Source organism: Herpailurus yagouaroundi, unplaced genomic scaffold (assembly GCF_014898765.1).
Source record: "Herpailurus yagouaroundi ecotype Mexico unplaced genomic scaffold, PumYag 530, whole genome shotgun sequence".
NCBI lineage: Eukaryota > Metazoa > Chordata > Mammalia > Carnivora > Felidae > Herpailurus > Herpailurus yagouaroundi.
The window spans coordinates 2,076,327-2,098,928 of NW_024412747.1; the positions used below are offsets into that span (position 1 = coordinate 2,076,327).

At 38.4% G+C, this 22,602-nt stretch overlaps 1 protein-coding gene across 13 annotated transcripts in view; it reads right to left on the reverse strand.

The window, feature by feature from the left end:
• RYR2 (ryanodine receptor 2) overlaps nt 1-22,602 on the reverse strand; it is a 768,472-nt gene that overhangs the window by 68,264 nt on the left and 677,606 nt on the right. For 4 of the 13 annotated variants that reach the window (XM_040464892.1, XM_040464894.1, XM_040464893.1 and 1 more), the window contains 6 exons: nt 22,409-22,432; nt 13,158-13,214; nt 11,891-11,990; nt 10,351-10,430; nt 6,527-6,603; nt 5,665-5,738 (listed from right to left, as the gene is read on the reverse strand). In XM_040464892.1, the coding sequence (XP_040320826.1) occupies nt 5,665-5,738; nt 6,527-6,603; nt 10,351-10,430; nt 11,891-11,990; nt 13,158-13,214; nt 22,409-22,432 (412 nt within the window). Of the gene's footprint in view, nt 1-3,515; nt 3,534-5,664; nt 5,739-6,526; nt 6,604-10,350; nt 10,431-11,890; nt 11,991-13,157; nt 13,215-22,408; nt 22,433-22,602 lie in introns of all 13 variants that reach the window. The other 9 variants (XM_040464903.1, XM_040464900.1, XM_040464898.1 and 6 more) reach the window with 4 other exon arrangements.

Consider the following 22,602-nt stretch of genomic DNA (forward strand, 5'->3'; position numbering starts at 1 on the left):
GATAACAGAATTAAAGCACATGTTAGTTATGGAGGGAAACATACCTTTGCTTTCAAATGTGATCCTCAGATTATTTCTCTTATAACGTCTTAATGCCTTTGAGCTCCCATTACTCTAACTGAAATCCTTACTGTTCTTTATCCATTCCATTAACCAACATCCTAACTGATCTCCCTCCCTTCAGGCTGCAATGCCCATCTTAAACACTGTTGCCTACAACGACAGTTGCCAGCAATCCAATCATAAAACACTCCCAACAAAAAGATGGACTCCTTTAACAGCAGTTGAGAAAAATCTACTCTCAAAATCCCCTCAATCTATCATCAGATATAACCACAGAGCTCCCCAACTTCCATGAAGGAAATCATGCTGCTAATGTTAGAGGACTCAGTGTTTAGTTAGCATACTAGCATTACTGAGAAATGAGAAATCTGTTCGCTTTAATGTTACTGGCTTGAACAATGTATGTTAGGACTTAATGCCAGGTATACCATCACACAACACACAACACGACTGAAGTGTTACTTACGTAGTGGCTCTTCATGGCCTCAGAAAGAAAGTATGAATTCTCTGGCATGGCACAAAAGGCCTTTTACGGCCTCCCACCAACTATCTTTCCAGCCTCTAGTCTGTTCATGTCTCTTCAACCACCCTAGGTCAGTAATGTTCTTCGTCATGCTTTGTACCTTAAGCTTTGCACATGCGGTTCCCTTTCATTGGCACATCCAACGCCTTTCTCATCTACCAGGTAAACGCCTACTTCAGGCCATATGTTACTTCTGTTGTGAAACTTAACCCATCAGCCTGGCAGACAAGTACTTCAACTCAGTTCACTCATAACACATAGCTCATGGGTTCTGAAGTTATTCGTTTACAAGTCTATCTACATAACACTGAGTCCGTAAAGAACGCCAATGCCTAGGACAAGGTCTAGCACATAGTAGCCACTCAAATTGCAATTAGTGCTTCAATGTTTAAAAACTGTACAAGGATGTTAGGAAAATTTATTTCGTGCCATGAACTAGTACCACATGCTTTCCTCAAAAAGAAGGTTGATCCAGAGGAATGGCAGAGCAGTGTAGTCAGAACTGAGAGCTAAGCTGAACTACACTTGAGTCAGACTTTGCAAATCTGGGGTGGGAGATAGACAGTAAACAATTAAGCACTAAAATACTAACAAAAAATTAGGATAGCCAATGCTTAGAGATTGTGTAAATTATCATTTTGACTAATTAACTATTAATTCTTTGGCTGCATTTTCATACAAATTTGATGAGGTCAGTATAAATATCCCGAGTAAGAACCTCAATTCGGCGCGTTACCAAGTGCAGATGGAAATTTAGAAAGGTGAAATGTTAGTTGTTTTATATAAAATGTTCAAAAAAAAATAAAAAAAAAAATTCTGAGGACTGTATCAGCTTCAAAATTTCATCTTGTTGATGAAGTCCAGGGCTGCTACAAAATGATCAAAAAATAAAATGAAGTATCTTCTACAACACTCCAAGAAGTGGGTAAGAAGAAAAATTGCACTTTCAAGCTCATAATGACTTAGTAATGAGGTTAAATGGTTCTGAGAAAAAAAAAATCCAAGGATGGAATGAAATTTTAAATATTCATAAGGTTTTTGGTTTTGAACTCCATTATACGTTAAAAGAAAACACGTGATTAAAAAATTATGCAGAGAAGACAACATTGAACACATCACAAGTCTAACAACACACTTGCCAAAGAAAACTGCATTGTTTTTTGTTTTTTGTTTTTTTTTTAACAAATGGGAAGTCCAGGCTTTTGCAGGAAAGGGGGAAATTTACTAAGGAGGGACAGAAATACTGGCAAACTTTCATGGCAGTAACAATGGTAGGAACAGGAATTAATATTAAATTGTATGAAATCCTTATATACAAACCACAAAAAGGCACATATTTCCTAATGGTATCTCAATACCGGTTTAGGAATATCATATAAAACCATAAAAGTTCCAAAGTGATTTTAAAACTTCAACAGTGAATGTAAAGACTGGCAAGAGATTTGTGTCTTTAAAGAGAGTAAAAAGCAATAAGAAGCAAAAAATACCACCTAAGCTGATATGGTGAATATAAAATAAGCCCCCGGAAGGTATTAAAAGATGGGGCTAAGGGATTGGCTCATGAAATTGGTAACAGTGGGAGGCAGAGAGCCTGCATTTCAGTCTTGACCCTGTCACTTCACTGTGTGATCCTGGACAAACCTTGTAGCCTTTCCACCCCTCAGTCTCCATACCTATAAACTGGGGACAATACCTTACTGGTGGCTGTAGGTTTCAAAAAGTTGCATTTAAGTTAGACATTTTCCATGGCTATATAATTTACAGCCATTTTATCATCATCAGGAAGAGGTTTAGCCTATTAGAGACAGGTGGTTGGGATGCAGAAAATTTAACTCATCAGATTGTCTTCTCAGTGTTGAGTTTATTATACTGCATGGGTCTCAGGCTTTAAAGCTACAACATCACTAACAGATGGGGAGTTTTCAGCTTTCTCTATGAATTCTGAGAGGGATGATTGATTTTCCCTCTCTTTATGAGGGTACCAACTTTTCTTGACTTCTGTAGACCCGTAAAAAAATGGGCATGTCACAGAAATTGTTTAAATATGCCAAAAGATAGAGTTGCTATAGGTATTCTTAATCTGGGAGGTAGTATAATTATTCATAGAGTGAATGAATTGCCGTCGTGTGTTCTAATAGGCGTCTTGATTAAGGCAAGAGTGTGTACTGAGAAAGCACAATTTAATCTCTAAAGCCGTGCTGACGTTCCAGGTACTCCTCAAAAGTCTCATCCCTCTTTTATTACCACTGCCTATAATGTCTTTTAGAAACTACTTTGAACTACCAATGCCATCTTTGTTATTAGTTTGCTACTGCTTCTTCAAATTGGGTCTCAAGAATGAAAACACAGTTTTTACGTTAGGAAGGTTTCTAATGTGTGATGTTTTCAAAGGAATAGAAAAAAACTCTGCAGATCTCTCAGTAATTGGAAGGGAACTGGCAGAACCCACTGGCCAAGAGGAGACTCAGCAGGACACAGTGCCCCCGGATCACCACTGATTTCCCATGCACCCATTGGTGCAGCCATAAAGCCACAGAACGTCCGAGACAGAAACGCCACAGAGAGACCACTGCACACATCTATGGTTCATTCGTTTACACGACAGTTGCAAACACTGGGTCCATCAGAATTTTTTTTTAAACGAACGAAACAGAACGAAACAAATCCGAAAACGTAACTTAAATTCTTGACCCTTTTTGTCTAATATGTTCACAACTGAACATCCTCATGGAGAGAAAAAGGAAAGCTTGGTATATAAGTTCTATAAATAAAAGGATGCATAATGATGGAAATTAAATCATCTATTCGTTCAACAGTCTACCAAAGGGAAAACAATGCACAAAAAAACTTTCACTGTCAAGACTGTACACAAAGCTAATAACAAATGAAGGAGCAAATAAATAAAAGGCAGATCATTTGTAATAATTACCACGCTCATGTGTGATGGCTGAGGAAAGGAGGACAGTACATTTACAGGTGAAAGAAAAGGAAACGGGGAAAAAATAAGTTGAGATGTTGGTTTTGTCTTGCTGTTTGTAAGGAAATACAATAGAAAACGTGTTAATCAGTTTGGGCAATTATTTGTGTGTGTTGAAAAAGAATAAACAAATCAAATCAACCTCCTACTGACAGATGTGACTAAAACTCGCGTCAGAATGGTCATTCTCACCCAGCTATTTCTGATTCGGGACTCACGAATGTCATTCCAATCCGTAGCTGGTTGACGAAGGGTAGGAGACCCTGTAAAGCTAACCTTGCACAGCCACTATTCCTGCGCGGATATGAACAATGGCAAAGCATGATGAATGCAATTGTGTTCAGAGCCCCTGGAACATCAGGTAATAATTGCAGGGAAAAATGAAACTGATTTCTAACTCCGAGACAGGAAGTCCCACTTTGAACAGAGAATTCATCCCTTTTAGGCACTTTACAGCTAATGGGAGATGCCCAGGCTTCCTGGAGACTCTAGAGGCAGGCAGGTAACGGGCTCTGAGATTTGTAGGGGCTCTGAGCTCTCTGGATGGGGCCCTCGGGCCAGTGTTTTCACTGGTGACATAAACCTAAGTCATCAAGAGATTTGGCTGGATATTCATTTCAGAAAATTTAAATAAGTTTACAGTGCTGCTGGCAATTTTTTCTTAAAAGTAGCTTACACAGGTAACTGTAGGACTAATTCTGGATGGTGGAATCTATACATTCAAATGTCAACAAGAAAATAAAAGCACACAGGAGCTGTAGTGTAGCAGCAGCATTAGAATATGTATAACTGATAATTTTTTTTAAATTTTTTTCAGGGTTTCTTTACTTTTGAGAGAGAGAGAGAGAGAGAGAGAGAGTGCAAGCGGGGGAGGGACAGACATAGGAAGGCAGGAATCTGAAGCAGGCTCCAGGCTCTGAGTTTTCAGCACAGAGCCCGACATGGGGCTCGAACTCACGAACCGTGAGATCATGACGTGAGCCGAAGTCGGACGCTTAACCAACTGTGCCACCCAGGCGCCCCTATCATTGATAATTCTTAAAAAACAGTAAGAAATATGCAGCTAATCCTTTTACCTAATGTGAAAACAAAAATATGCAGAAATAAGAGAGATTAGTTAATTCTAAAATATTTCAGAAAGGTAAGCAGGCTGCAAATGGCAGATAGGATAAAATTTAGTTTTTGCAAAAAGAAAAATTTAGTTTTTGCAACAAGATTAGTTTTATCAAAGATCCGATGTGCCAAAACTAATGCATTGATAATATGACCACTGCAAACTAGACCAAACAAACAAAAACAGATCAACACACAGGGCCTCATTGAAACTAAATTAATTGAAAAAATGTCAAACACAAAAGAACAAAAACAAATCGAGACAAAAAATATTGAAGATTTTTTTTCCTAATACTAAAAACGAATGTGCAGCAATAGTTATTTCTGCTTTCACTATAGTATATACTAATTTTTCTAGTTTATACACACATCTATTTACAGAGAAAAAAGTCTAAGATTATGTGAGTCATTATATTTGTGTGCATGTAAATTAAGTGGTCAGAATTATTTTAACATTAGGAATTACTCCTTAATTTCTTTCATCAAATTTGGACTTGTGAAGACATAGGGATGCATGAGATACAAAGATATCTGTGCTATACGGGAGGAGACTGTCGGAATAGTGGTCCATCGGAGGATCTCAAAGTGTCACTTTCCTAAGGAGACCAAGGAATCTGAAGATTTGGCAGTTTGCGAAAGTGGCCAAAAAAAAGTCCAATATCCTCTAATTTGGTTCATCCATATGCTTTATAATTTCACAGATGATTCTCTTGTAAGGGATCTTGATCTACTAACCAACTAGGGGAAAGGCCAATTACAATAGGTCTGGAACAAAAAAGGAGTTAACGGTCAACTGGGAAAGTTGGGTTTTGGGCATGATTTGAGTGAGTGCCCGATTGTGAACTTTTAAATGAGTCACATAAGCATTTTGGCCATGTAAAAATAACCCTACATCTCTCTGTTTTGCAAAGATAATTGGTAACTGACTCATCTCGGGAAAGGGGGGGGAGAGGGGACAGGTGACCCTTTTAGTTTAAGTGACTGATACCTGATCCTTCTTCGGTGACCATTCCAAGTCCTTCAGCTTTGTTCTGCCGCTCAAATGCATTTAGGTCGAGGACGCTACAATAGCAGGGAGAAAAATGCTTAGAGGAGGAGAAAATTTTCTTTCTTCAGGACAGCAAATGTGTACAAGTTCTATATCATGAAATGTGAACCAAATATTAGCATACCCTGAAGACATAGCCCAATTCAATGTCTACCAACCATATTTTCCCAGGAGCAGCCCAGTCCCTCCCCAGGGCCTGCAATGAAATGATCCGTGGGCGAGGCAAACAGAAGGCATTAACGGGTTTCGACTTTGGGAGTACATTGTAATGTTAGCAGACACACTGAAATGTAATTATAATAATCATGTTTTCCCAGAAGGAATAGCTTATTACACTAACTATCTGTCAGATTCCTTTGTCAGGTGCTGTCTGAGTGATTTTAAATACTGCAAAAAATAGAAAATATGACCATAAATGAGGTTAGGGATCATTTGTTTAGGGAAAATGAGAAGTGGTCCACAAGCTCTCAAAGAAAACTAATTAGAATTTCCCTTTTTCTCTTTTAAAATGCACACACTGCTCATTTTCAAGTGTGCAGCATATACGTTAATTCTCCAAGGTCCCTATTTAAGAATAGGGAAGACTATTTAAAGACATTACTAACGCTGAGTAAGTTAGCAATTACGGCATACTAACACCTAACAACAAGGCAGGAAAGAAGGCACCATCAATTGTCCTACTTTGACGTGTACTGAATCACTAAAAAATATTCTGTGTAGAATTACTGTCAGTAATGTTAAACAAACACCTTGAAAGACACAACCACTTGGTAGAGCCAGAACAAGGAAGGAGCGGGCTTACCTGCACGACTGCATCAGGCCGGCAAGGCTCTGAAAGAAACCCACGTCCTTCTTCTCCTTGAGATAGTCCAGCATTTTCTAGGGGTAAATATACAAACCACACGGCCACTGAACACAAAGCTTATTTTTTGTTAAGCAAGAAACATCAAAAACATGCTTTTTGTTCTGGAATAAAGACTTTAAAAAATCAGTGCATACGAAAACGACTGTCATCTTTACCACGACATGGTGACCAGAATGTCAAAACGAGATAGCTGCACGTTTCAATGTCGGCAGTATATACAGGTGGCTTGGAACAAGACAGCTGCTTTACATAAACGTCATAAGCACCATAAATATCCATGGAAATAATACTCTCAACTCTTCTAGTCAATCTTTAAGGATGTGAAGATGTAGACACTTAGTTCAAGTTTACTGGGAAGAAGGCCCACCTGGATGCTGGTCAGAGATTCCCATACAAAAGCTGAGTTCCTTATTTTTTTTTTAACGTTTATTTATTTTTGAGACAGAGAGAGACAGAGCATGAACGGGGGAGGGTCAGAGAGAGAGGGAGACACAGAATCCGAAACAGGCTCCAGGCTCTGAGCGGTCAGCACAGAGTCCAACGTGGGGCTCGAACTCACGGACCGCGAGATCATGACCCGAACGGAAATCGGCCACTTAACCGACCGAGCCATCCAGGAGCCCCAAAAGCTGAGTTTCTTAAAGGGCATTATAATCCATGTGGTGTGACTACCATATGCTACTGTCTATAAGACATTATTTGTCTATTATAGACCTATGTGTATAAGACAGAAATTTAGTTTCCATTTTCATGGTCTCTAAACCCAAGCAATGGTAGCAATCATCTGACCACTAAATGTCTCTTTTCTCTTGTCAGAACGATGTCCAGTCTCTGTGCCCAAAATTGTGATGAAACACAAACGTAAAAAATGCTAAAGCAGTACATGGCTCCACCCTCCTAACTCTTGTTGTTGTTGTTTTGTTTTTTGTTTTAACATTTATTTCCTTTTGACAGACAGAGACAGGAGCACGAGTAGAGGAGGGGCAGAGGGAGGGAGACAGAGAGTCGGAAGCAGGCTCCAGGCTCTGAGCTGTCAGCACAGAGCCCTACCTGGGGCTCGAACCCATGAACCCTGAGATCATGACCTGGGCCAAAGTCAGACGCTTAAGCAACTGAGCCACCCAGGTGCCCCTTAACTTATTATTATATACTAAAATGAAACAGCTATTTTCAATGTGGATGAAGTAAGTGTTGGAAGTTTCAAACAAGAAGTACATACAAGATGATAAAATGATAGAAGGCACACCAAAGGTTTCAAGAAAACAAAGATACTGCTCTTCTCTGAATCTTGAATAGATGTGAATAATTGCTATCACCAGTGTTGTCTAAACGGGACTTAGCCGAACAGTAGGTTTTGGTAGTCATTTTCCCCCCAAGATTTGACTAACAGCTACCAAATACGTCAAGGCTGTGCACACGCACACACACACACATACACACAGTATATGCATATGTATGTATATATGTACACATACATAAAAATAGGAACACGAAACACCTAGCCATTTTCTGGGGAGTGTGATAACTTACTGGTCTAATAAAACGTGTGGCACTTATTAATTCTGGATCTTTTAAAGACAAGGAATGTAGCTCAGAGAATTAAAGCGGGGTGGTAGAATATGTACCTGAAGGTTCACAGAAAAAAAGAAAAGGCCTGGATACACAGGAAGTGCATATATTATATGATTTCTCACGGCTACTTCTGACTCCAAGGATTTCTGAATCTAAATGCTACATCATTAAGAACTTTTAAAGTAAAACATAAAGCAAGGGAAATGTGTTAACTATTATGGGGAGATTAAAGAGATTAAATAGATTTTCTTTAGATTTTCTTTTTTTTCACATCATGTAGTCATTTACTATAGAAATGAAAACGGGACATCTGTAAATTGGATGGGGGGAAAAAAGACATCATTATTTTCACGAAGTTGTGATGGAAACTTAGCATTCCATTCAACTATTAATGTAAGCAACAAACACAGGTCAGATTAGCAGTAACTCTGACGGTGTCACCAATAGAAATTCCAGAGATTTTCATCTCACATCACCTAGACGAACCATTTCTTCTCAATAATTAGACCAAGTACTACATCTTTCATTTAAGGAGTTCATAAAGAAGCACAAATGAATTTGCTAAAAAATGTGTTTATAATGCTCTGAAAACCACATTTCAGTATTTTTGGTTTCTCTTAGAAACGGTGCAGTTTTACTTTGTGATTTAAAAAAGTCAAACCAAGAGGAGTCCAGACGCTTCACTAAGCTGTCAGAGGCATTAAAAAGAAAAAGTTAAGCACCCCAGATGACATTATGTACTCCTCCAGTCCAAAAATATAATGATTATATTTGCAGGAGGAAAAAAAAATAGAGTACACAATTTGAGGAAAGTGTACAAACGAATTTTTCAGCTATTCTGGGTTGCCAACTTAACCTAGTCCCAAACTTCACCAACCCAAAAGGCAACCTTCAAATTTTCTCTGCTTTCCTTAGACTCAAAGATCTTCTGGGAACATATACAGGGCTTTGTCCCACTGTCATGTTTCTGGGGCTCCCAGAAACCTGAAGTCAAAGATTCCAAGGTTTTCACTAGCCTTCCTTTCCTTCCAACAGGGTAGCGCTTTCCCTGCCTCGCCAAAACTTACCCAAGAGAGAATAATTATTAGTTCCATGTTCATAAATTGTTTTTTCTCATACAGAAGCCAGTATAGAAAAATATGAGATCCATGTTAGTTTTAGAATAATACAGTCTGCTTAACTCATGTTTTGTTTTGCTGTTCTTCAATTAGCGTAAGAATTCTTTCTGAGCTCACGGCCACAACTGTAGGCCATGTGAGTAGTGTCCCCAGGGGTGTGCAGTACAGAGCCTGTGACAGTCTGTTTCTGAGAGTTTTTTAAATCACTCAAACATTCTGATTCTAACAAACTCACAGACCTTGGCCTTCAGTGGGATATAGAGATTATATCCTTTGTCGTAACTGGTTGAAGTCACTAAAATTCAGCCCAGATCATGTCTAACTTCTTAACAGGGCATAGCTACAAAACTTGGCTGGGAAGAGGTTTTTTTCATGCCCTGGGAGACTGTAATTACAACTAAAAAATATTTTAAACAGTGTATTCTGTTTCCATGTTAACCAAGACATAGGCTTCTCACCAAATATACGACAAAATCCTGAGAATCAACTTGTAAGACATGTAACACTGTAAAACATATCACCAAACTAGGCTCCTGAGGTAAGAATATTAACTTTTCCCCCCACTATTAAAACAAACCATTTTAGGGGCGCCTGGGTGGTGCAGTCGGTTAAGCGTCCGACTTCAGCCAGGTCACGATCTCGCGGTCCGTGAGTTTGAGCCCCGTGTCAGGATCTGGGCTGATGGCTCAGAGCCTGGAGCCTGTTTCTGATTCTGTGTCTCCCTCTCTCTCTGCCCCTCCCCTGTTCATGCTCTGTCTCTCTCTGTCCCAAAAATAAATAAACGTTGAAAAAAAAAAAACAAACAAACCATTTTATGCTAGTTCACATGAAATGCAGGTTGCACACCATGTGATAGGACTTCTCAAGAGAGTCAGTGCCCCACATGGCAGGGTGCTATCTACATGTTTGAATCCTGGGACTGATGGCCATAAAATAAAGGCATTATTTTACACAGACATGAAAAATTGTACAACCAGTATTGCTTTTAGGATGACTAAAATAACTCAAAGGGATGACAAGAGGGCCCCTCTGTTTGAAGAGAACATTCTGTGGATGGCTTCAAGATCTTACCTGCTGAACTGTGGAGTTCCCGCCATTTAAGATTGCAATTCCAAGTTTCAAAGTCGCCGCTACCATTGGTCCAGTATCACCTTCAAAATATAAAAAATGGCGTTCCTTATATCATTTCACCCACTTCATTAACCATTTCTGTCTCAAAACATATACTTTTAAAATTATTATCACCCCCCCCTACAAATCTGTATAATGGAGTAGGACAGACTGACTTACAAATCAAAAAATACTAAACGAGTAATAATGCTTATTTTGCCAGCAGTGTTTTTACTCATCTTGTGGAATTTATCCAAGAATTGAAACTAGATGAGGACATTGAAGAAAAAAAAAAGAAACAACTTATTTTTAAATACAACTAAAACTGTCAAGATTTAAAACTAATTGTGCATATTAAAGTAATATTGAAAAAAATAAGGGCTACCTAGAATTTTAAGGAAAATTCCTCTCTCTCCTTCTCTCCTCTCTCTCTCTCTCTCTCTCTCTCTCTCTCTCTCTCTCTATATATATATATATATATATATATATTATTTGAGCAAGAGCACACACAAGCAGAGGAGAGGGGCAAAGGAAGAGAGAGAGAAAAGAAAGAGAAAAGAGAGAGAAATGAATGAATGAATGAATCCCAAGCAGGCTCCAATGCAGGGCTCAATCCCACAACCTTGGGATCATGACCTAAGCCAAAATCAAGAGTCAGGTGCTCAACTGACTGAGCCTCCCAGGCACCCCCTCTCCCTTCCATATTATGTTTGAACAACTTTTATAATTTTCATTTTAGCACTTTTTATCTTACTATGTTTATAGTATTGCTTTATTAGGATGACTGCCTAATTTGAAGTTAGTCACTCAAATAATAATGACAAAATTTATTCATTTATATTTTTAGTAATCTCTACACCCAACATGGGGCTCAAACTCATAATCCTGAGATCAAGAGTCACATGCTCTATGGACTGAGACAGCCAGGTGCCCCAATAACAATAAAAATTTAAATCCAACCAGTTGTCTACCCTTAGTCTATTTTACTTTTACATTATCCACCTCTACTTATCTTAGAAATACAATAATAAAAATAACAGAAATAGAAATAATAATAGAATAATAGAAATAAATACCTTAGTGATCTGGGAGAGGGGTGTTTAATAAAGTTTTATTAGAACTCAGCCACACGGCTGGTTCACATATTGTCTCTGGCTGCTTCCATGCTACTATGGCAGAGTCGAAGGGTTGTGACAGAGACCCACGGCCAGGAAAGCCGAAAATATTTACTATCTGGCCTCTCACAGAAAACACTGACCCACCCCTGATTTATTGTGTCACGACAGAATTTCCAAAACTTAAGGACCAGAAATAAAGTAAAAATTTGAATAAGATTCTGAAAAAAAAAAATCCACATTGGACTGGGTTAATGAGAGCCTGCATTTCTGAAGTCACCTGACCTAGGGATGAACAAGAGATTCAGGGACTAGATAAGTCAGGAGGAGTTAAAGAGGGGTGCTCCGGGAGACTGAAGGGGTGTGAGGGGAGCAGCGAGCCTCACCTTTGCTGGCACTGATGGTCTGTAGCACCATCTCAGCAGCCCCGCGGTCATGGAGCCTGGCTTGCTGGTACAGAAGCTTCTGCTTCTCCATTTCTTTTTCCTGAACACAAATCCCAACCATTTATGTTGCGGCTGTCATGAAACACAGCAGCTTTCTACAGACCATATTTTCAGTCATCTCTTCATGTATGGGCTCTATGACAACATCATGGACCATTTCAACACCAACTATGTTATTCAACAGATGTTAACAATATTCAACTCTCGGTTTTGCCCTTTATATTTTTCTTGGTATACTTTTGGTACTGGCTTATCCGGATGGATTTTCTCAATTTTAATTGTTTGATTAGTCCAAAGCCTGTATCACAGTTTTGAAGTACTGAACTTCATCACTGAAACGTGCACTTTCTGAACGATACATTTGTGCAGAAGTCTGTCACGTTTTTAATCATCTCCCATGCCATGGCCATAACTTGATACTGCTCAGCAAATGGCTCGAGTTGCAAGTTATCACTAAATGACAGGAAAACATGAACTGAGACGTGTTGGAGTTTAAGCGAAATTGAAAGCGGATATGAATAAAAAAGGTAGGCTTCAACTAAGTAGCGGACTTATGATACGCATCTCCCCGGTCACCCCCCCCAAGAATAAAAGAAGCAATGTGCCTTTATATTTTGTATTCTCGGGTGGTAACAAACGATACTGCATGGTGCTGCTCGAGCAATGGCTGGGGTTTGGTTCTTTTCCACTGAGACTACCACTGAAAACATAAAGAAGAAAATAAAAATAAAATATAAAGGCACAGCAAGTTCAAGACTGGTAGGATCATTCACTTGAGCTATCCAGTTCGCTGGAGAATTGAGACGGAACTAAGCAGTATAAGTTGCAAAATGGAAGTTGCATAGAGCCCTAGGACAGCGAGTCCATCAAATGGCGTGGTAGAGAAGCTTAGTCAATGGGACATGAAACGGTCAATTAGTATCATGTCCATAAACACAACGGCCAAAACATATATGACCTAAGAGCAGGAAGAGCCGCAGCAGAAGTAGCCAGAGTGACAGTTTGCTGCCATAAACTTTCCATCCAAAGTACGGAAAATAGACACAGGAAGATGGAAGAGGTTTAAAAAATGAAGGCTTGCTAGTTACAGAATATGAAAAAGAAAGTAAACTAAAAGGAGGAGGGGGGGAAGAAATGGGCTCAAACAAATGAAAAAAAAAGAAACCTTCAAATCAAAAGCAACCAACACAGACATTTATGCTGTTACCAGAGAGTTCTCGCCGAGGCTGGCAAATTTGTTTCTTAAATCTTTGATAATATCGTGCTGCGAAAACAAAATTGATCAGGGTTTTTTTTCACACTATAGTTAGAGCTCCTGTGGTTAACGTTTAATTTTTTTTCTTAAATTATGTGATAGGTCTAAATGGAAGCAGAGAAAAGAAAAAAAAAAGGCAGCTTTGCTTCATATGTATAGCCATGCTAACATCTAAAAGGGTTGCCTTCATGTTTAAACCTCTTCCTGCAAAGTCAAGAACAAAACGAAAACAAAACCACACAGACACACAAAACCATATTGTCATTACAACACAGTTTCAGAAAAACTGAAAGACCCTTTCGCCTGCTCTTCAGGTGTGGTCTAAAATTGGTCACAGCAACATTTGATCCCTCCTTTTAGACCCAACAATCTTTCACGTTCTTCCCGAACTCTGCACTTGTGCTTCCCAGTGTAACCAATTCCTTTGGTGGAAGACTTTTTCAGCAAGACAGCGGTAAGACGTTATTGGCCTAAGGAACCACCCTAGCATTTTCATCTACTAAAGAGGCAAGGGAGTTAGAAAGACTGATTTTCTACTAACCCAATAAAATGTATGAAGACAGTCATCAGGAAAAACCCAAAGAAGACGGAAGATAGCATCATGCCGTATATTCTCGAGGGGGGAAAAAACAAACGAACAAAAAATAGAAAATCCTTTGCTGTTTGTGCTACAAAAGTAGGTGGACCAGCTCGAAGATCTGACAGAACAATTTGCACAATACATTCTAGATCCTGGTATCCTCTGCAGTAACTGAAATCGCGCCTGATGGATGAAGGTCAGAGGATCAAGAGACAGAGAATATTCAATTGCCTTCTTAAAAAAAAAAAAAACAAAACAAAACAAAACAAAAAAACTCCCTGGGCAGAGGTCACCCTCCTTTTTCTCACACAGCATCTAAATTTCAATATTAATAAATACTTCAGGGGAGATGATGATTCATCTGATAAAACTACTGACCGAAAAAAGATATACTGATCTAGAAGCAGGAAAGCCATACTTCATAAGGAGGGATCAGGTCAACCTCTAGGCTTGAATTTCTTCTTTGTCAGATTGAGTTGGAAGCTTTCTCTTCGGAAGATATTTAATATTATTTCTTTCTGGTACTTTGTCCTTTGAGAAGTGCTTCCTGGGTATGTAATTTAATCCCTCCATTGGAAATTTTATCACAGTGTAATAAAATAAAACCTCGAAAGCTAAACCCAGAAGTTTTCAGACAATAAAATGATGGATTATGTGGAAAGAAAGAAAATTATTTCATTTCAACCTCACTGCAGATTAGTTTTTCTAAGAAAACTGAAGATAGGTCTTTTTAAAGAATTTTACTCAGGGAAACAGTACCCTAAAAGTAGCTTTTTAAAGCATCTTTTTAAGAGTAGCGTCCTGTCCCATCCCAGATTCTGCCTAAACTGCCACTGAGTCTTAAATAAACATTATACCTTCTACTTTAAGTTCAGTCTCTAAATCATTCATTCTAAGGTTACAAAAGAAGGTTGAGGGGAGGAGGAGGTCCAAAGTTTCAATTTTCCCCTAGGCAAAAAGTTCTGATTACCAAGAGCAACCAGAAATTACCAGCTGTTTTCCTCAGAAGATTGCTATGAACCTTTTCAAGGTCAATAGTAGTAATAAATCAGACCCATGATCAAATAGCAGGCATTGAATGAAAGTATTCAACATCATGACTGCATTTAGTATGACTGAAGTTTGTAATAAAATATTAAGATTCTTCCATTTTTTCCTAGAGTGCCTTGCGTTTAGCATTTGATGGGGGGTGGGGGGAGGGGAGAGGAATTGAAAGGCCTGAAGAAAAAAATCATCCATTCAGTTCTTCAACAACTTGTCTTATAGGAGAAAAATATGGAACTTAAAAAAAAAAAAATTACAACCGCCCCTTGCTTCTTGATGGAGAAAATAGTTTATCCCTATGATGGAGATGAAAGATATTTTAAAGTAGGTCAGCCTTTTGAGAGCAAAACTTTTACACTGAAACTGATGGACCCTCCTCGGTTATGTGGGCATTTGGGGCCGCGTGGACATCCCAGCTACAGTCAGTACATAACGCCACAGAAGCCCAGTTGGCTTGCCTTTTTTTGTTTTTTCTCTTTGCATTTCCAAGCATTCAGCAACTGCTGAAAAGGTTTTCATAATGTTTTCCTCTTCAGCTGCATGTAGAGGCTAGTTCTGAGTTTTCTAGGAGCTGAACTCTTTCTATAAATATTTCCCATAATTTCATAATAAGTCAATCTTACCTATTCTTATTTGGCACCTTAAAAGTAGTCACAACCTACAAGGTGATGTTGAACCTCAACATTATAAGAAAAAGAAGACGGAAATTTAGAAGTCAATTGGGTGACTATGGGGGTTAAGAGCAAAAGGCAGTGAGATGGTAACCCTTTGGTTTACAACACAAACAGGCCAACTCCGACTAAGGGAAAACAAAAATCTAGCTGGGAGTCACGTTCTACACTTCAATTATTTTTGTTCAGTATTCCAGTTTCTGAAACTGTAGGTTGGCCACATTTATAAAGAGTCGACTTGCAGTCCTAGGAAAACACTTCAGATTCTAACTCTGTCTAGTAACAATGGCCCCCCCACATTTATAAATTTTAAATTTAATTTCTTAAAAATTAAATGAATGTATATGGAGTTTCCTAGAAGAAAATCTCCATGAGACCAGGGGCTAATAGTCTTGTCTGCCTGTTTTAACCACAAGGATTCATATACTACAGATGCAGTAACGTTCCCTGCACATCACAGGTGTTCAAGAAAATGTGTGGAATGAATTGCAGAACTAAACAATGAATCCCAGCATATTTAGAACTAACCACTATGATGCTGAAGCAATAAAACCCAGCCGCATTGAAATAATTATCTATTTCAGGGACCTGTTGGCAAAATGTATACTACATCTCACACATACACACAAAAACTCCATGAACAAAATATAAAGTGGCGTGGGGGGTGGGTGGGGAGAATGAGCAATTCTAAAATCAGAAGGTATCAAATTAGCAATGTTAGATTAAGTTATCATGAGAGGGAATGTGGTTTGTCCTGAGCACAAAATTGATTTAGAACAGCGTTCATTTACCCATTTGGTTGCTTAAGCCTTAAAAGCATCAAATAGTGCCTTGAATATAGAAGGAAATGCTATGCAGTCCCACTAGCCTGATGAAAGAGAGAACAAGAAAAATAAGGTGATTGGCAGTCTCTAATAATATGGAGGTATGGTTAGATCATGAAGGTCCCAGAGTGTTGGAAAAATTCATGGGAAAAGGGAGAAGTTAGAATACATTTTATCATAGAATGGATGACAACTCATTATCTGGGTTTTGACTTCTCTCAGTGCTAGTTGTTTTAAGGGTCTATAATTCTAAGTTTTCACAAATGATTACTGATCCTTCCCCAGATCAACTCTTGAGAAACAGATGTACTCGATAACAGTCTTGAATATTACCTGTTCAGCTGAGAGAGGGCTTTTTCTGGAGACTGTCTTAAGGATACACAGTCCTTCTGTTATTCCAGACTCTGGGTACTTATCCTGTGCTCAGCCACCTTCAGATGTCACCTGTACATCTGGATTTTATTGTATATGTTCTCAAATAATTACTTATACTGAATTTCTGAAGACCTTTATCATTATATCACATGCTGTCCTTTTCATGAAGATCCTCAGGAATTTTTGTTTCTCCCAAAGAAGATGACTATGTTTATTTTATTGATATAGTGAACTGTGCAATTTATGTGATAGAATGTGGACTCCTGGAAAGCTCATCGTAATCAGTAATGCTGACCAACTCCAGCAAATTAGCAAGACTCTAAGGCATGGGTTTCTGGATTAATCTCATTCTTAGAAGGCTCCATGTGTCCCTGAACCCCTATTATCCCTCAACACTTTTCCCTTTTTTATCTAACTGTATCAGGTATAATTGTGTGATACTTTGAATACCAACTAACTAGAATTTAAATACAAACTTGAAACAAACAAACAAACAAAAAATGCCAAAAAGGTAGAGACAGGTATATATGTACAGAAGCTAAGCTATTTTCTACAAAACATTTTTAATGTGACATTTCTATTCTAAAAACTATGAAGTTTATTTTTTTTCCACTCCTCCACAAAAGATTGGAAGAAAAAGTAACAAAAGTTTGCATGCGTCTACCAATATTCTTGCATTTAGATGAATTATGAGATTTCCCTGAAAAATTAAAAGAACTCACCCATGAAAAGCAAATCAACACTTTTAAAGCTGGGTGTGACCCCTGAGAACATCTAGTTCAAAACAGAAAAAGCTGAGGCACAGAGTAATTTAAATATGACCCCTGAAGGTCACCTGGATGAGAACCCAGGTCTCCTGTCCTGTGTAGTTCTGTGTTCACCCTCCTGGGAAAGTTTCTCTAAGGGCTTCCCCGGCTTGATTTTATACGAAGGTAGAACTGATTAAAAGTAATAGTAACAACAAATATCTATAGAGTTTGTTATATGATAGTCAATGTTCTGAGTGTATTATATGTATGAACTAATTCGATCCTCACCACAGTCCCATGAAATAGAATCTATAATCAGCCCCATTTTATAGACAGGATAATTGAGGCTTCAGGCTGGTAGAGCTGGGATTCAAATACAGGTGGTTCATTCAACTGATCTGCTGTTACGCATCTGCTGTACATAATGCAGTCAAGCATAAACCTCGACTGAGATTATTTTTAAAACACCAGCACATGAAGTCAAACTGTCATGCGCAGCAAAAATGCACAATTATATGTGTAAATGTATATTCCATACAGTTTGCTATTTAGGTGCACACACCCAATATGCACGAGTCACCATCACCATATACAATATAGAGGACTGTGCTTTCTAGGAACTTTCCTCCTACCAGGACTGTACTCCATCCTGCCCCATACCCCTTTCTCTCCAAGACTTGGCAATTTGCCATACTTCTGAGACAGCGGGCCCTAGAAATGGCTCACAGCATTACTGTGGTTATGAAACCTGGCTCCTGTCATCACTACTACCCACTAAGGAGTCCCCACGCCCATGTATACAGCGACTGTAGTGCCTGAACACAGCTGGACCCACGCTGGCTTTGGCTTCCCCAAAGGGTGCATGAAAAATCTGCTTAACATCAGGAAGTATGAAGAAATTAAGCCCCTGTAGCCAATAACAGGTAGGAGGTGGGACAGAAGCAGCACTCATCCTTCGTCCCCATTAGGCACTGTTCCAAGATGCATATGGTCAATTCTAGGGCCATCTGACACCACTGTTGAATAGCTGTGGTCAGCTCAAGAATGCACTATCTTGTATTTGCTCGCTCTCCTTCCTTAGATCATCCATTCTCTTTTGCCCTCACTCTTACCTCCCCTGGGATTGTAACACCCCTCAACCCCAATAAAGTGTTAGCACATAATCTCTTTGCCCTGTTTTCCAAGGAACCTGGGCTAAGACATGGGGGTATTACTTGAGAGCGATGATTTCAGTATATAACAGTGCCGTTAGTGGGATGCAGCCAGAGACATGAGAACAGTGGCCATCAAAATTCCCTATCCCTTCTCTATGGTTCAACAGTACAATAAGCAACTCAACACTTTAGCCTGCGTTTTGGGTACCATGGTGCTTCTGCAGAAGAAACAAAGCAACTATAAGTTTACCTGATAAAAAGAATCATTGTTTCAATGTTCTAGATCCAAAGCTATATCTTTGACTTTTTATATTTAAGGGCTGTCTTTGGTAAGACTTGGGGAACCCTTCTAATTTAAATTGCTTTGTTCCTACGGACAGAATTAAATGAACCCATTCAAAGATCGAATTATATAGCTGCTGGAGGGTACATCTTACAGCCAATTCATTCTTGCAGGATTGCCAAAGAATGGAATTCTATTCAAAATTAGATCATTGGAGGGGCCAGACAAAGGCAATTTTATCACTGGGTACAGCTATATAGCATCAGACCTTAAAGACATTTGGGCCTAAATGGATTCTTCCACACTCAGTGATGCATATTTTGGAATATGAGGTGGGTACTGGTCTGAATTCTTTAGCAGGTACGATGATATTTTAGTTATGCCTGAGGCCCATCTGGGACAGAATACAAGTTAGTCTCCTAAAGCTTTTTAATACAGAATATCAACTCTGGAATAGGCATTTTTAGCATTTAACAGAGTAGCAATTCTCTTTAATCAATAGTACAGGATAATAGGACCTCAGGGACTCAGCAGAGAATTCATCTGTGAATTAGAAATTGGGCATTTGCCAAAGGATGATGCAACTTGCCTAATATTTGAGAAAGATGGTTTAGAAGGCAAGTTAATGCTCCATTCCTCTGGCTTACTTAAGCTCCACTGTCATTAATTTGGAGTTTTATTAAGAAATAAATCTATATTATAGTACCTTAATATTCCACAGAAATCCTTCCATTGAATTAGCATTTAATGCCACACACTCAGAGTTTAGAGAACAGCATTAGAAAAGCAGCAGCCATCTGGGGGACGTTTCTGTGTCTTTTGCAAAATCATAGTTTAAAAATGTGGTTTACTCTGGTACCAAATCTCTTTGTTCATCTAGGTGAAAAAACCCATCATGCTCCAGAGAAAGAAGTTATTTGACCTGCAACATTATTAATTTGTTATTATTATTATCTGCTTTGGCATTTGAAAAATCCAAAGCTAAACAAAGTGTTCAACTATAGTAATAAACATCTCAAGTAATTGCTAAAACATTTCTTCCCTTTCAGTTACTCTTGGCCTCTTCTTAAGATTTAACTGTCCTTTTGTGTAGTTTTAGTATTGAAGTAGTCCCAAATCTAAAAAGAGCTATATATAATAAACTAAATATGCAACAAAATTATTAAATAGTTACAGGAAGAGAATATTTACGTATATTATTGATGAAGCAGGGAATCGAGTTATCAAGTTAAATCAAGCAAGTTTTAACATAATCGTATCAGCAAAACACACATGTGATGGAAAAAGAAAAGAGCTGTCAAATACTCAGCATTTTAGTCCCCACCTCCTGTGTTGAACATTTCTTAAACTTTACTTCACCCCTGCATGGAAATTTTCCCTATAATGCCATCTTTTAAAAAGACCTAGTTTCTTCTCAGTATCTTCACTGAATACTTACAGATGAAGAATTTAAGTAGAAACACACCAAATGTTAATAATTAGTCAGTTATGGGGATGAAATTAAACTACCACACACTTTAGGTTATTCCCAAATTTGTTTAACATCATTCGTTTTAAGAATTATTGAAACAGCCAAATAAGCTTTCACATTTATTGTATCTTGGATGAAAACTTCCACTCTTAGACTATCTCTAAGTGATGTTAAACAACCAGACACTTCAATGTAAAAAGTCTGGGAGATTACTAAACTCATAAAGAAAAAGCAATAATCCAGTTGTCTGGTCAATGTTCAGTGGTCCTGTTGGTATCACAGAGTCAACCTCAGACAAGAGTATCTTCATAGGCAGCTGCTTTCATGTCTCTTTTTCAAACTGGTAAGAGTTCATATTGCTTACTCATGGAGTACGTACTTTGTGAAACGTAGCATGCTATGCAAATTAGGCATATATAATAAGTTACAGTCCTGAATCACATGGAAATACAGTAAAACATCTGGTTAAGAGGTGAACATTCCCACATCTTGTCTATGGTTATGCACATGAATAAGTGGCAATCATAAGCAACTTTAAAATCCTGTTTTGGGGGGGGGGCAGTTATACCTGGGGGTTTACATCTTCTTTCCTGTGGTTAATTGCCAGGCTTCACCAGTGTTTGAATGTCCTGCCAATCATTCTTAGTCCAGGGCACGCAACCTCTTCCCTCAGGTCAGGCTCCATGCCTCACCTGATCTCTTGGCTTCAGTCTGACCTGAATCCTAGACAGATTCCACCACCAGCCATTCCTAGACTTCTGTTTTGAATAGGGAACTTCTCTTTTTTGAATAAGGAACCACCAGATTCGACCCTATTTACCAAACCGGATTTGCTTTTAGATCTCCCTGAAACTGTATTCCTCTCTCAAAGTAAGATGGTTTTCTTAACCAGCAACACATTCCTGACCTTCCTTATCTATCCGTATCCCACAGATATCAATACACTCTTGGGGCATGAACTTTAGTGCTAGGAAATCAAATCTTTGGTTTCTGCTAGGAGGTCCCTTCATGTTTTCAATTCTCAATAATTCACAAGAATTATACCTGAGATAATCAGTGATAAAAACATAAATACCAGCTTAGTATCACACTCATTATTACCTACTACTTAAGCCCAGAATATATTATTGTCATATCTCACATGTCATTAACTATATTATATCCATCCAATTAGAGTTAAATCTGACAGCTGTATGAACTCAAATTTTTAAATTTATAAGGATCATAATGTACGAATAATATATTCTTCCAAATATAACAGTGAGTTAAAGTATTATCATTTGTTTCTTCTAAATAGATTCTTCATGACATTATAAATTCATTTTAACAGTAATTTTTTTTTTAACTAAAGCCATGATGGGTATTTTTTCCCTGGGATGTTCTAATCAATTTTCCTATGAACTAGTGTCATGAAAATAATATGTAAACTAACAGGGTTCATAACAAAGGAAAATGGTTGTAATGCTGCATCAAGATGGGTTTTTTTGTTAGATAACTTTCCAAGTGCTCAGTTATTCAAAACATTAAGAGATAGAAGTAATCATCAAGTTGTTCCCTGTAATGAAATGCTGAAATCGACATTAAAATTGTGGAGCAGCCTCTCTGATTACTAACTAGGGGTATTACGAGCACAATAGGAAAGCAGGCTTCCTTCCAATCTCATCAGCAATGCCATTTGTCGTGTCTCTTTTCGAGTAACAAGACTCCTATTCAAGAAACATCAAGAGGGATGAGGCCAGAATGCTGTACTGAAAGACCCTTAGCTGAAAGGTAATCAGCTAAACGGCTGGCCTTTGACCCCAGCCCAGCATGCAGCCCAGGGTTCACATGTAGGATAACATTTCAATTACGAGTCATTGGAATGGCAAGAATAAATCTGCATCAAGGAACGGGCACCGAAGGGACCAATTGCATTAGAGCTACAAACTCGTAGAAAGATTGCAAGACCTTTTATTACAAAAGAATCCAAGATGTTGGGTCTAACAAAGGTAAATGTCACAAGAAACCGAAACTCAGACCCAGACAAATACACACATATATATATAGTTTTACCTTGCTGCGTTGGGATCCTGTGACCTTAAGGAAGGATGAGGACAAGAAGCAAAATAGCAATAAACAATTGCTCGGAAGACAACTGACAGACCATAAATGGTGTGCACTTCAGAAAAAAACAGTATTATTTGCTGCTCAGAGCTCACTCGAATTTACCTCAGTTTCTTATCAATAAAGATGGATTTGAGAACAGA